A 15681-nucleotide genomic window follows, 5' to 3' on the forward strand; every position below is an offset into this window, starting at 1 on the left:
ACATTTATTTCAGTATTTGCATTGTTTCATTCAAGGTTAAGTCCTAAACCAGAGTTTGACTTAAACAAACCCCTACCCACAACATCCTTCTCTCTCTTCTGTGTGCATGAAATAGGTTTAGGAGCTATACTCGAGAATTCTAGCAAAGTCAACAATGACGAATAGGTTTAGCTTTCAACAAAAGAAAATTCAGAGGACTAGGGCATATCTATGCTACCTAGTCTTGAAAAATCAGGCCGAACTTCTGGGAATAGGTTTGAAATCTAGTCTTTTTCCCAAATCCTAGTATGTGGCTTCATGGGACATCAATAGCATTTCATATTCGTTAATTTACTTCAATTATCCCTCATTTTGCTCTAATATCATAACTACATTTCAAATTCAACTAAGAAAGAGGATAATCATTCCCAACCATTGAATCCAATCAGAATTTCAACCCTTTCCTCATTTGGATTGAGGCTAGATCTATTGGGTTCAATCCTCTTTTAACGTATTTGGTTAATTTGGATTATTAGTGATTTTTTAAATTTAATTGACCCTAATTCCAAATTACACCATTACAGAGACAATGCTTCCCTCAGTCATCCTTTTGCACCATTTTCAGTGGATTTCCTTGGAGACATTGCTCTCCTTTGTTATCCTTTTGCATTATTTTTGGGGAATTTCCTTGGATACAATGCTTTTCTTGGTTATCCTTGGGATGGGTTATCTAACATAACTTGCTAGATTACTCAACTCTCTCTTTGCACCAAGCTCTCTTGGGATGAGTGGAACTAGCATACCACAACTTGGTAGACTATTTTCTACTCTTCTTTCCTCTTTAATGGATCACCTAGCATAACACATCTTGCTAGCCTATGGAATACACGCTCTCCTTTTCTATCCTTTGTGACCCCATAGCATACTTTACTAGTTGATTGAATCATGGAGTCATATGCCATCTTTGATGTGTGCTCTTGCTCTTTTTTAGGTGACCACTTGTGCTCTTGCAACAACATTTCAAGGGTGATATTAGTGGTTGAGACATTTGATTGTCGATGTCTCTTTAGCTAGTTGACTTAGAACCTTTGTTTTTTGTACTAACCCCTTTGTTTGTGTGGCTTTTGTCTTTTGTTTGTTTTTAATTTTCGCGTGCCCTTGCATGTGGTTGTGTGAGTTAAGATCCTTGGTTTAGGGGCTTGTTCCATTGAACTTAGTGGCATTTTATCTCTTTGTAGGCTTTGTCAATGACTCTCTCTCTCTCTCTCTCTCTATATATATATATATATATATATATATATATATATATATCTTCTACTTTACCATGAGTATGTGTGTAGGGTCATACTACTGCTAAAGTGGATGCTAAATGTTTACCGAGGCAAACAAATAAAAATGACCATTTTTTATTTTTGTATTGTAGAAGATTTGAACTCAACACCATCTAGATGGGTACAACATGGACTTTGCCATTAAACCAAATGCCCTTCACCAAATGACCATTTTTTAGTCAAATCAAATCATGAGCAAAGTTCAATTCTATTATAACAACAATTAAAATCCAAACATTAAATTTTAAATTATTATTATTAATTAATTATTTATTTAAGTAAACTATAATTAAATCATTTATTTTCACTGTAATTCAATAGATCACTCAGATGCTAAAGTGGATGCTAAATGTTTACCGAGGCAAACAAATAAAAATGACCATTTTTTATTTTTGTATCTAGAAGATTTAAACTCAACACCATCTAGATGGGTACAACATGGACTTTGCCATTAAACCAAATGCCCTTCACCAAATGACCATTTTTTAGTCAAATCAAATCATGAGCAAAGTTCAATTCTATTATAACAACAATTAAAATCCAAACATTAAATTTTAAATTTTTATTATTAATTAATTATTTATTTAAGTAAATTATAATTAAATCATTTATTTTCACTGTAATTCAATAGATCACTCACACGAAATGATTTTTTTAATGACATCTACGAAAACAAACAATCTATAAGACCTAAGATTGATACAATGAATCCAAAAAAATCAATCACAAACCTAAATCACAACTATTGAGTGACCACTATTCTTTCCTATCATAATTTGTCTGGAAGGGATTTTGACCAAATAATGAATCTTTGTCCTTAAGGCAAGAATGCAATATGAGGTTCTGTCATTTTAAATTATTAAATCCTTATGTTGTGATCGGTGACGACATATGAATATAAATGAGACCTATCCTATCCTTACGGTTGTGACCCTCCCCGTCCCCAGTTCGAGTCCCCCTCAAAGTCTGTTGGGGTACATAACGTCACTATCCAATTAAAAACACATCCTCCTGCAAGGTCCATCTTTCAATCCTTAGTCCTTTTGCCTACCTCAGTTCTAACACGAGAACAAAATTTTATCCATTTCAGTCTCCAGGGCCCCCTGGACAAAGAGCGAGCTAACACAGCAAAGTAAAAATTAAAAAAATACTACTACACTGATCGCTAGTAATTAAACTCTGTGGCAGCGCGATGTTTAATCAGAGGACACGTATCTATTGCGGGTACTACTAGCATAAGCAGAGGGCCCAGCTCGGATTCCTCCTCTGCCATTTCCTCCACGCGAAATGCCTGAATCTGCATTTCTGTGAGAATCAGAATGGCTTTACTCTACACACTGGATTGGAGCCTCGCTGGCATTTGTCATGCCTCCTTCACACCCACCAAGCATCGCAGGCGAACAAGATCTTGCTCCGCTTTTGCCTTCAACCACAGATGCCGGTGGCAGCAGCATTTAACTAGACACTGCCGGTGCCGATCGTCCATGGCAGAAGAGGGGCCTAAATTCGATGCAACTGAAGCGCCTCCCTCCAGGCAAGTGCCAGTGCCAGTGCCATCTCATTTCTCATCATCATTCAATCTGCCCGCATTCTGCACCCGACTGTAACTAGGGTTTAGCTGCCTTCTCTTTCGATCTAATTTTATAATTCTCAGGCCAAACTTCAAATATGGTGTAATGATATAGTTATTATTATCAATTAATTATATCTTTAATTGTTAGGCAAGAAGATGACTACTGCTATTTCCTTATTTGCAAAGGCGGGAAATTTCTAATGAAAATTAACCATACTAGCTCCAGCTTCAGCGTGACTAAATCGATCTCGCTGCCGTCATTTCGCTCTCTGTTCACTTCAAACTTGCATGAGAGTACAGTTTTGGCTTTGTGATCAGATATACTGTTATGATCTCACATAGGATAATAAAATTGTTTCATTTATCTGTAATAACCATTGATACAAATGTCTTCGTGTAGTTCAATTTGAAAATTTGTCAACTTTTTATAGTTTTCTGAACTTAGACTTACTTCTATTAGTTATCAGAACCAGCGAATACAGTCCCTTGCCATATCTACTAGCTAGACTGGACGAGGCAAAACTGATACATCAAAATGGATTTGACTTTGTGAAAAAACTCGCCAAAATATTTCACTACAGAAAATGAGGGACTTTCATTTTCTGCTTGTTTGAGAGTCAAATCTCATGCTTGGAGTTGGAGACTGTCATCAGAACGTAGAGTCTATCCATTTCAGCTTGTTTAAAGGTGCTCGAACTTGTAAGTATTATGTCTGATTTGGAGATGAATGTCACAATGAAGTATTACAGGTAAATTTAATTGAGTGGCTTGAAATCACAGGACATGTAAGTATTATGTCTGATTTGGAGATGAATGTCAGAATGAAGTATTACAGGTAAATTTAATTGAGTGGCCTGAAATCACAGGAACTGCCTGTAAGTCTTTAACCTCTTTAAGGAGAGCGAGACTTTATTTTCTAATGACCTGTTCATAACACGAAAGTTGTTTTTATTTAACATGCAATGGGTATTGATTCTAGATATCTGGGCACGATTTTGGTCAAACTTTGATATTGTTCTGGCTTCCATAAGAAAGAAATGTCCAGGTTCTTGGCCAAGGAGTAGCTGGATTCCTTCACATTGAAAGCTCCCTAGTTTTTCAGCCAATTTCACCGATCATATGCTGGCATATCTGTGACCTGGTAATCTGTTTGAATTCAGATTGATCAGTGTTGTGACCATTTCACACATCGCCCCATTAGGATTGGGACCCCCTCTTTTTTCTTGGGTTTTTCTTTCCCTTAGTTAGGTTTTCTCTGCTTGCTAGGTTTTCTGAGTGAGTGAGTGGTCGCCTGGGCTGGGTAGATTAGGGTTTCTCTCCAAGAGCTCGTCTTAGGGTTTCTTTCAAAGCTGAGTAAAGTCTGGATTTGGGAAGTCAGATGTTGTCTACCTTGAACCCTAGGGTTGTCACAGAGGAGTTTTACCTTTCAGGGGAATGAAGATGGATAGATTGGGTGAACGAGATGGTAGGTCTCAGGTCAGGGTAGGTCTGGAATGTTGGTTTTCTTGTCAGAGTCTTGTTTTCCTCCGGGTCAGAGCCTATTAAGCAGAGTCAGTGGCCAAGGGGAGATTCAGGAGGTGATTTCAGGAATTGATGAGCAAATTCACTTAATGATAATTGAAGAAGTCTTGGAAGGTTATATCCAAGGCAAGGAAAGGAGGTTTGAGAGGCAAAACGAGCCAAAACCATGACTTTCGCTCTTGATCCTTCCAAAGGGTCCAGGGCGAAATTCATATTCCCTCTGCTCTGCTCCTTGTCTTGACCAAGTTTGAAACTTCTACTGCATGGTGTCGGAGACTGGAATGCATGTTTGCCTTAGAGAAGAGGTTTTAGACCTTGGGATGATGAAAATCAACCTGGGAGGAGAATTTCGCTCATGACCCTTCCAAAGGGTCCAGAGCGAAATCCTCCATTTTGCCTTCTTTTGGCCTTAAAAACCTAGTTTGACCTTGCCTAGACCCAGTTGGATGATGGATTGTCTGGATTGCGATAGAAGGAAGTTGAATTGATCAAGTTTGGAGGAGAATGAGATGAAAGAAAGTGAGAAACTAGCCAAGAGTGAAGATTTCGTTCCTGACCCTTCCAAAGGGTCCAGAGCGAAATTCTTGAAAACACTCATTTTCCCTTTAGCCAAAGTCAGGACCAAGGTGGAGATGCAAGGAGAGTAGTCTATGTTTGCCCCCCAGAGAAGATTGAAGAAGGAAAGATGAGCAATCAAGCCCAAAACATGATTATCGCTCTTGACCCTTCCAAAGGGTCCAGAGCAAAAATCTACCTAGACCTCATTCCTTTCCTTGTTTGACCAAATTTTAATATCCAAGGCATGTTGAAAGGAAGAATGGACATGTTTTTTGCCTTTGGGAATGTTTGAAAGCGTTGAAGAGTGAGGATTTTGTCCAGGAATGGAAATTTCGCTCCTGACCTTTCCAAAGGGTCCAGAGCGAAATTTCCCATAAACCTCATTTCCTTCTTTGTTTGGACCTACATTCTAGTATTGAAGTGATGAGATGTGAGAATGTGAAGGATTTTAGCCTAGAAGGTGAATTTTGCTCCTGACCCTTCCAAAGGGTCCAGAGCGAAATTCCTTCCAAACCTATTTTTTTAACCTTACTTGGGCTTAAAACTTTGTTCCTTGGATGAGAAAAGATGAAATTTTATCTTGTAAGGAAGAATGAGATTGAAAGGATAAAGAATCAAGTCAATGAGAAATTCGCTCCTGACCCTTCCAAAGGGTCCAAAGCGAATTTTCTCAAAACCACCTTTTTCCCCAATTTTGTGCCAAGCCTAGTGCAGACTAAGGTGAATTGTGATGGGAGAGGTCCTTAGGAATGACTTCAAGTTGCTAAGAAATCATTGAAATTGAAGGAATTGAGCTAAACCAAGATTTTCCCTCCTGACCCTTCCAAAGTGTCCAGAGCAAAAATTCTACAATCACCTACTTTCCTTGCAAGACAAGTCAAGCTTTGTGTTTTTATAGCTTGGATGAGTGCGGACAAGTGTTTTCTTGCCTTTTGAGGTTGATTAGAGTTGAAAGGATGGAGGAAGAAGCCTAAAACAAGATTTTCGCTCCTGACCCTTCCAAAGGGTCCAGAGCGAAAACCCTAAAACCATCTTTTTCTCCAAAATTTGAGTGAAGTCAGGCCTAGGCCTAGGTGAGAAAAGCTCCTTGGATTGCCCTTGAATGATTTTTGATCATCAAAAATGCAAATTTTGAGCTAAAACTTGAATTTCGCTCCTGACCCTTCCAAAGGGTCTAGAGCGAAATTCTAGATAGGTCCTGTCCCTGGCTAGGTTTTTGAGCGAATTTTCTTTTTTAAGCCTTGTGAGGATCAAACAAATGTTGCCAAGTTGAGAAGTGGATTCAAAATGAGGGAGTCTAGATGAGTTGAAGTGAAGAAAATGAAATTGAGTGTGGATAAGCAAGCAAAAGGTGAATTTCGCTCCTGACCCTTCCAAAGGGTCTAGAGCGAAATTCTTCAAACCCACTATTTCCTCCTTGTGTCAAGTCAGGATTTTGATTCCTAGAGTGTTGAGATTGGAGTGGGGTTATTTAAGCCTTGCAAGATGAGTTGAAGTGAAGGAGATTGAAAATTAAGCCTAAAAGGTGAATTTCGCTCTTGACCCTTCCAAAGGGTCCAGAGTGAAATTCACAAAATGTCATGTTTTCCTCCAAGATAGTGTTGAGCCAAGTCAGTGATCAAGGTGGATTTGCCTTAGAGATTGCCTTAGAAGAGATTGTAAGTGAAAGAAGGGTGAATTTTGACCTAAAAAGTGAATTTCGCTCCTGACCCTTCCAAAGGGTCCAGAGCGAAATTCTTATAATCACCTAATTTGCCCTTGGTGGAAGCTAGAAAATTGAATCCCTAGGCTTTGTTGAGCTAAAGCTAGCATGTGCTCACCTTTAAGAGGAATTTGGAGTAAAAAATGAGGCAATTGAGGCAAAATCAAGGAAATCGCTCCTGACCCTTCCAAAGGGTGCAGGGAGAAATCCTTGGGGATGCCTATTATTCACCTTGTTTGGACTAGGCAAAGAAATGATGACAAGAGCATGAAGGGGTAAAAAGTCAGGGTCATGAAGATGTTGATTAATGGAGTAAATATAACTAAGTGAGATAGTCAAACAAGCCTCCTTGGGGTGATCTAAACCTCTCTCATACCATGGACATTCTAGTGTCTAAGAAAAACATCTTCTAGATTTACCTTGTCTCTTCAAATAATTCACTTGCGAATCTCTTCAAGGCACATTTTTCCTATTTCAAATCACTCACTAAGCCTTATCTTTGATAAATAATGCAAATATACCTTGATTAAGCAATTCCTAAGATTGGCAAAATCAACCTAAAATCAACCTTTAGGCTTTGAAATTATCCTAAAAATAAAAAAATCCACACTTTGGCACTCTTTCATTTTATCATCAAGTCGGCCAGCTTGTAGAGGGTTTTATTTTATTTATTTATGCATTTGTCAAGTCGGCCTATTGGGCAAATAATGTCAGCGCCCTATAAAGGAGAGGTGTGTTTTGTGAAATCATTTGTCATTTATTCATTCTCTCCTATGCGAATTAGAAGAGCAGATTTAGAGGTGTGATATTGAGCAGATTTAGGCGAATTTCCAGATTTTGAAGAATACTTGAAAGCTGGTTGAAGGCGAACATCTTGCTGGAAGCTGATTGAAGGTTAAGTCATCAAAAGGGAAGGACCTGAAATTCAAATCAAAGACCTTTGTCCAGCAGATCTCCATTTTCTTTTATTCATTTTTTCAAGGTTGATAGCTAAAAATCAAGGAGGAGGTATGTATGATCAGATTTCGAAGGCATATTGAAGATTAGATTTAATTTTCTATATCAATCCTTTGTGAGGTTAAGTCTTGCATTATCTGATTTAATTCATAAATAATATCAATTTGAAAATTCATAATTCTAAGGATTTATCACATTATTTTCAAATTATAATCTTTTTATTTCCTTGAAAGGCCTCAAATTTCCTATCTTAAGATATCATGCTCAAACCTAACTTAAGCGTTTCTTGTAGGTATCAAATGACGACCTCCAAGGCCAGTGGATCCACTACCCGACAGGCTCTCATCAAGGAGGATCAGAAGAACGATGATTTGGAGACCAGGATCGTGTCCAAGTGGAGCAATATTGGAGACACCAATCTAGGAAACTTCAATGTGAAGAAGTTTCGGGAAGCGCCCTACATCGGCAAGTCGTTGCCTGTTGCCAAGAGGATAAATGAGAGTGGCATCATCAAGGCTGCTGGTTTTCCTCCTGCAGTCAAATGTCATGAGTTGATAATTGAATGCGCTCGGCACTATGATTCACATTCAAGGACGATTGTAGTCGAGGATGGAACTGTCTTAGCCTACCTTTCAGAGGAAGCTATAAGTGAAGCTTTTCATCTCCTGGAGCAAAGAGACATGATCTACAAAAGTTTGGAAGGAGCTAGGTCTATCTACGAGGATGATCCTGATTCTTGTCTGAACTTCATCAACAAGAATTGGTTACTCAAGAGTAGACCTCGCTTGAACAAGCTTCCCAATACGCCGCACAGAATTGATTTTCAAGAAGAATTCAATGAATTGATAATCATGCTCAATCGGGTTACTGGTGCCTCTCAAGCCTTCTTCTTCGACAAATGGATATTCTTCGTCATACAAGTGATTGTCCAAGGAAAAGGAAAGCTCAATTGGGCTAGAATCATTAGTAATAACCTGGACTTGCAATTGAGAAGGCTAGCCCCTACCAAGTCATTTCACATGAGTTCATATGTTATATATTCCTTAGTTAGAAGTTTTGAGTATGCAGGGCTACCACACAGAGGAGTTGTTGGGAGAAGACCTGAAGAAATAAGAGTTTGTGATTCTTATGTTCAACTACATCATCCACCTAAGAATTGCTACAAGCTAGTCAATGATACCTTCACGATGTATATCACCAGGACATTGCAAGGAGGAATTCACCATCGGTTGTCTCCGAAGGCACAAGAACTCGTGAAGAAGCATGGTGCATGGTTCATTCAGTTTCCAAAATTCACCTATATCAGGGTCCATGGATGCCCTTCACCTCCCTACATGTTGCCAAGGTATCCTACGGACAGGATAATATTACTTGAGGTGACCAGACAGTTGGCAGCCTATGCTAGAGCATCAAGACATAAGCATGGAAATGGTATCCCCGTACCCATTCTACTAGGAAATTCAATTGAAGTATGTCCTAATTCTCAAGCTGCGGAGGATGCAGAAAAGGAGTTATCTCTATATTCGTTCACATCCTTTGCCTCAAGGGAGAATTTTGTCCCTCATGGTCACATGGAAGAGACAGTTGGGAGGAAGCACAAACATGAGTTTCAAGGAGAAGACTTCTGGATAAATATTCAGGATGATATAGAAGTGAAAAGAAAGATGCATTCTAGATTACCCTTGGATCTCATTAGGAAATGTAAGGTTTATAGAGTAGCCGATCAAGCCCAAGACAGTGGTAGATATCTCCAATCTTCCTATCAGAAGGAGGATAAAGAGGTGAAGATAGATTGGAACGAGCCCAAAGTTGCAGACTTAAGAGCATTGATGGATCCCGTTTTAACTTGCACTCGCAGATGGGTGGACGTACAACATCAAAAGTTGAAAGAGCATAACGTATCTATGACATTCACCTTGGAAACAAGAACAGAGGAAGGAGAAGCAAGTGTGAGTGAGAATGCTTCTCATTCCAAGGGACCGAAGAGAAAGGAAGGGCCTGAGAAGAGAGAACCTTCCAAGAAGAAGCAAAAAGTAAATCCTGATCGTCCACCAAGTACATCTTCCAGGCATGAAAAAGAAACAAGTCAAAGAGAAGATCAAAGACAGATAGTGTATGAGATTGATGAGTCTATGGAATCCATGGTGCAGAATGATAAACAAGGTAAAGGACAAACACCTCAGCATTCATCAAGTCAATCTCTCCAGGTTGGGGCTAATGAACAACAAGAAGGAAGGAATTATGATGAAGCAACATCCCCCTTCAGAGAAGATAGACCTCTGCCTAAGGAAATACAAGTGAGGGAAAGAAAGTCCTCTATTCCAGATTGGCTAAAAGAAAGATTGACAAGGGTAGTTGTGGTCGAAGAGGAAGAACAAGTGTTGGAAAGTCTCATAGGAAGTTCCCATGAAGAGATTGAAAAGCGGAAGGCCACAAAGATGTCAAAGGTAATTAGAGATGAAGCAGGATCCAGAAAGGTACAGATAGCTACACCAGTGATAGACAAGTATGAGGATGAGATTCTAGTAGAAGAATATGATCTAGAGACATTTGATTTTGGTCCACTTACCTCCGAGTAGGCCATGGAAGAAGCAACTGATTTAGTGAGAGCACTTAATGACAAACTCAAAGAAGAAATGGAAAAGAATAAGAAGCTAGAAAGAGAGGTTAGTGCTTGGAGAAATTACTTTAGTCATCTTAGTCAGCCATTGAGACGACAAGGTCCAACAATATCACCTTTGCAGGCACTTCCTCCCGAATCGGTAAATGAGGCAGAAAGGATGAAGAACTTAGCCCAACTCATGAGTTCTTGGATTGATGAATCTTACAAGGCAGCCATTGAATTTGCAACAAGGATGAAGAAGACAGTCCATCGGGCTATCCAGGTTCTTGAGATCATTCATAATCTATTGATAACTGTGGATGCATTCGCCCACACTAGAGATGTTGTCATCCCGGTCTTGCAAGTGATAAGAAGGACACCGAGACAGATTCTAGCACAAGAGAAGATAATGGATGGAGAAGCCCATAGCCTTCTGCAGTGGTCAACTTTGCTCCAGATGAAGGAAGTTCTTTTCGAAGATATCAATACCAGATGCAGCCGAGTTGAAGACACCATCCACCCTATTCAAGACAAGGTGTTTGATGTATTGTGTACGATCCTTGACAGAAGGATTGAGATCGAGACTGATGTGGATGTCCAAGAGTTGGAAGATAGGATCAAGATCATTTTTTGCAAGGAAGAGAACTTGGTCACAGAGGAGCAGCGAGGTCGGATGTATGCTACTATGTTCCTGATTGAGAAAACAAAAGAGCTAGAGCCTGGATGGGAGACGACTCTTCTCACTGCTTTTGATCAAGTCCTCCACTTGGAAGAACGAATGAAGAATCTTCATGAGATTCCCATTGCTGAGATTGAGGGGATTACATCCAGATTCATTGAATATGCTAGAAAAGAGCATAGGAAAGGGAACAAAGTTCTAGATAAAAAATTGTTATAAAATGATGTGGCAACTTTATTCCCATTGGGCTATGTTTATCTAAATAGGGACTTTTTTGTAACAAACCCTAATTAGGGTTTAGGTGTCAGAATCTCAGCCGTTGATCTTCTTTTGATCCAGGCCGTTCATTGTATTTGAGAGTGCTATATAAGCCCTCACTCATTTCATTTTAAAGAGAGAGAGAGTTAGAATTTAAAAAGAGAAATAAGTTTAATATTGTCAGCGGTAGAGAAATAAGTAGTGAAGAGAGAAAGTTGAACAATTGTTGTTTTATTTGGCTATGAGATCAATGAAATATTGAAGTTATGGTGTTTTATTGCAATCCTTGTGGCTATTCTTATGGTTGTTTATCTTCTTGAATCACTCTTAGTAGAGATAGCATTTAAGTTTTAAGATTAAAGGATGAATGTTGTGCTTGATCTTTGGTAAAACTCAGAATCCAAACCACTAGCTCCTTACTGATTGTAAGTACGCCCTGTGTGGTCAACTGGAGACATTAAGATTGTTTGAAAGTTCAATCATTGTTGTGGTATTGATATGTATCTTACTGATAGTATCTATCCCATTGATGATTTGAAAACCATTGAATCCCCTTAGAAGATCGCACCAATTCCAGTAGAGTTGTAATCCTTTGGCAATACTGAAATTGGTAGAGTTTTATCAAGACCAATCCTCATTGAGTCGTTTTTTAGGATTAGTTTAAGTATCACCTCCTTAAAACCTTTATCTTTTGATCTTTTTGAAACATTAGTTAGTATTAAGAGAATCCTGTTTCCTCATTAGAAAAGTAATTGTACGAACAAGCTTTCCTTGAAAGTACGTAAGGCCCCTTGTAAAACAGTAAACACAACGACCACTGGTGCTTATCCACGAGTAAAGATCCTACATAACAGAACCTTGAAGTTCTTCCGATTGATCCTTCTGCGATATCTTCAGCATTCGGGAACTTTACTCAAGAGAGGATAAGATACCTCTGGGTATTTTATTCTGTGTTTGGTTGTGTACAAAAGACACATCAACAATCAGTCACATCTATTTTGATTGTATTGTTACATTCTGTATAATTATTGAAGGGGAGTTTGGCTGCATCAATCTATCCATCATTTATGCGTGGGGTTCACTTTGTAGCATTTGTGGATAGCTATAGTGATCTGGATTCAACGAGATATCCGGTAGACAAAGCTCAAAACTAAGATACTTTGAGAATCTTGATGTTCTGTTTGTAGAAACAGTAATTAACAGTAAAGTAGAGATGATGATTAATGATTAAAGAAAGACGCTGAGAGAGAATACATCTGGAACATAAAAGTTCATTAATTTTGTATATGTATGCTCTCAAGGGAGATGAATGGCTGTCTAAATTCCACAAACCAAGTCTATTCTTATTTAACAGGCTTCATTCCTCAAATGATTTGTATTTTGATTGGAAGTCGTATCCTTTCTTAATTGATAATTGACATGATAGAGATAGTGCTCTAATGTAATGTTCGAAACTGCAATATTTGATACTCATGATAATTACCCAGTATTCTTGCACAAATTCTAGCACTTTTTGATCATCGAGATCTTGGAATAGCAATGGTAAGAGCAAACGGTGACTAGAATGCAAACAATATTTGAACTTATTATACTGATTTGCGGCAAGCCACACAACTTCTAACGCATGTAATGACAAGTTACGAATGATAAAATAGGCTGATTTGGTAGCTAAGCCATCCATCGACCCATACAGAGATCAATATCAAATTTATGAACTGATGGATACCCACACAGCTTTCTACAATAAAATAACAAACCTCTAGAACTCTATATTATCATTAAATAATGAAATGCAGCAAACTGGATCATAAAATTCTGATATGATGTGAAGTCACAACACTGATATGAAGTTACAATCAATGCCAAAGTACCACCCTGGTGGAGAAGACATTGCACAAAATGAAGGTTATGCTCATAGAACAGAATGGATACTGACTAGGAAAACCTGAATGAGGATGTCTAAGATGTACAGCTGCTGTAAAGAGAGGTACAACAGCAAAATAAGGGTGCGATCAGACCTGAAATGATATTGCTTGCACAAGCATCTTCACAAATATGAAATACCCCATTTATGGATGGTTGTCAAAGAAACCCCTACAAAATGAGAACAGTAGACAAAAATACTTAGCACAGCAGTCATTTATTGTAGTAAATTAAACACAACAGACCTATACGTCTGTTTACAGCCCTCCAAAAAAACATGCGACTGGTTTTATGGGGGTATGACGACTTCCTTTTACAATCACAGGGCTGCGATCTGGTAAAAAAACCTCACAAGCATCACTACAATCTGTTGTTATTATTATAATAGTGCAATAAAACTAAAAACCTGATGTTGTTGTCAACATAACAATGATATGAAATAAAACCCCTCAATAAATAATATATTTTTCAAAAAGGTTCATAAATTAAGTTGATATAATATTGAAATAACACCCATTAATCTGGAAATCTTACAAAATATGCAACTATTGTAGTAGTGGTACGGACTAATGTAGCAGTGGTACGGACTAATGTAGCAAACTTCACAATATGAAGATCTTCAATAATACTTATGAAATGGAACTCCTTCAAACTTTTCAGCACACCAATGATCCTTGAATGAGATCACTCGATTGGACAAGAGGTTTTTCATCCTAAATCAAAATCTAGAAATCTTCCAAATCTTGATGCCAAAAGGGTTTTTGTCCTAGGTAGGAAGATGAACTCATAGGTTCAATCTTTGAAATGAGGGTTTATTCACAATACAATAGGTGATCTTCTTCAATGCCCAACTCTTTTTATAGGCTCTTTGAGGGAATATAATATTATTTTCTTTTTTTTTTTAAACCTCCAAAACTTTATTTTTGAAGGGTCTAGAAAGACCTTTTAAATAAACTTTACTTTTGGCCTCCTCCTATTGACAATTTATTGTTCCTCTTTTAGAACAATGTTTTAATAATAAAACATAAGTTGCCTCTTTATGAACATAAAGTTATTTTTTGGACAGCAAAAGTTAAATTAATAAATTATTTCCCTTGCCTTATTCTTTAGCCTACAAGAAATAAAATAATAGGCTAAGGTGCTCTTGATTGACTTCGCTTGAAAAAGGGGACATTACAGTCTGTTGTCCAAGGGGAGACACCACAGATCGAATGAACAAGAAATTGTCCTCTCCATTATTGCTGTCCAAGGAGGAGTATCACGATGTATAATTAGTTAACTAACTAATGACAATTAAATTATAAGAGACATGAATTGCACTTGTTGCAAAGAGTTGTGGATGTTGAGACACAACTTCTCACATCATGTCTCATTGTGGCATACTTAAGGGTGATCATAAGTTACTTCCAAGCATTGAAATTGTTTTTATAATCTTATTCCATATTTGCAGCACTCAAGGAGCCTCTTGACAACCAAGTAAAGGGGGGTATCAACCCACCCATTTGATTTTTTTTTATGAGGTTCCTTTGCAGCTTTGTCTTTCTTGCTGTTTCAAATTGTTTAGTTTCTTGATCCCGAGTCCCTTGCAAAACTTCCTTAGCTATACCTAACTTTGTGTAATGCCCCCATTTTTCGGCCAGGCTTATGGAAAGAAAATAATTTAATTATTAATGTTTAAGTTGAATATTTTTATAAAGCAACTTTCTTGAGACTGAAAATAAAAGTTTAATTATATAAAGTCACTTTAAGGGAGTTTAAAGGTTTACTGTATATAAAAGGTGATTTTATAATTTTAAATTCCTGAAAGCTCTGCTTGGAGTTATAAAAGTTTATTGAGGAGAAAGGGGTTCATTCTGAAGTTTGATAATTTCTCTTTGGAGATTTGTGCATGTGGTCAGCTTTCTACTAGTGGGATGAAAACCCCTAGAGAGATGGAGGTTTGAAAGCTTTGACTAAACCTTTGAGTGGTTCAGAAAAGACTTTTGTGAACAACATAATCAACCTCCTCTGAATAATATTAGGAACCATTATGATTTTTTTTTTTGAAAATTAGCAACATGAATTTGCATAGTTCTCTATTGTCTGAGTTGCTACTTCTTGGAAATAAACTTCAATTATTTTTTAATTAAACCTTTCAATTAGCCTTCTATTAAATTCATCATATGAATTGTTTAGGTTATGTCTTTGTGTAATAAGTAGTGTTCCACGACCGTTGGGGACGGGGGGATGGGTTTTGGGGATGGGGGGACAAAGGGCCTAAGTTTGGGGATGACGGGGGGATGGCGGTGGGTGGTAGGGTGGTGGTGCTGATATAATTATACATATACTTATAGTACTTGAAAAACTAGTTGTGAAAAGTGTTGATTTTAAGGTAGTGCTCGTTAACTACATGCAATCATTAGTTCTGTCGCCTTCCCAACCACAGACGATAAGCTCTTATCGTCACCCCCGAGCACGCTGCATAAATTTCTCGCCATCAATTGATCTACTAGTACATGAATTCGATCTGCCTGATTATGATCGAACTTTCTGTCTGATCTTTGTTCCAAAGAGGGAAGACCACGTCCATATATATCTGTTGAAAGGAGATATCCAAGA

General features: G+C 38.0%; 1 protein-coding gene across 2 annotated transcripts in view; it reads left to right on the top strand.

Moving 5' to 3' along the window:
- Positions 1-2247: 2247 nt before the first annotated feature.
- The window catches only part of LOC131069413 (protein ORANGE, chloroplastic), a 123582-nt gene continuing 110148 nt past the window's right edge, over positions 2248-15681 (top strand). The window contains exon 1 of one of the 2 annotated variants that reach the window (XM_058004827.2): positions 2248-2844. In XM_058004827.2, coding sequence (XP_057860810.1) covers positions 2630-2844 — 215 coding nt within the window. In that variant the 5' untranslated portion in view covers positions 2248-2629. The remainder of the gene's footprint in view (positions 2845-15681) is intronic. The other variant, XM_058004825.2, reaches the window with a different exon arrangement.

This window comes from Cryptomeria japonica, chromosome 10 (genome assembly GCF_030272615.1).
Source record: "Cryptomeria japonica chromosome 10, Sugi_1.0, whole genome shotgun sequence".
Taxonomy (NCBI): domain Eukaryota; kingdom Viridiplantae; phylum Streptophyta; class Pinopsida; order Cupressales; family Cupressaceae; genus Cryptomeria; species Cryptomeria japonica.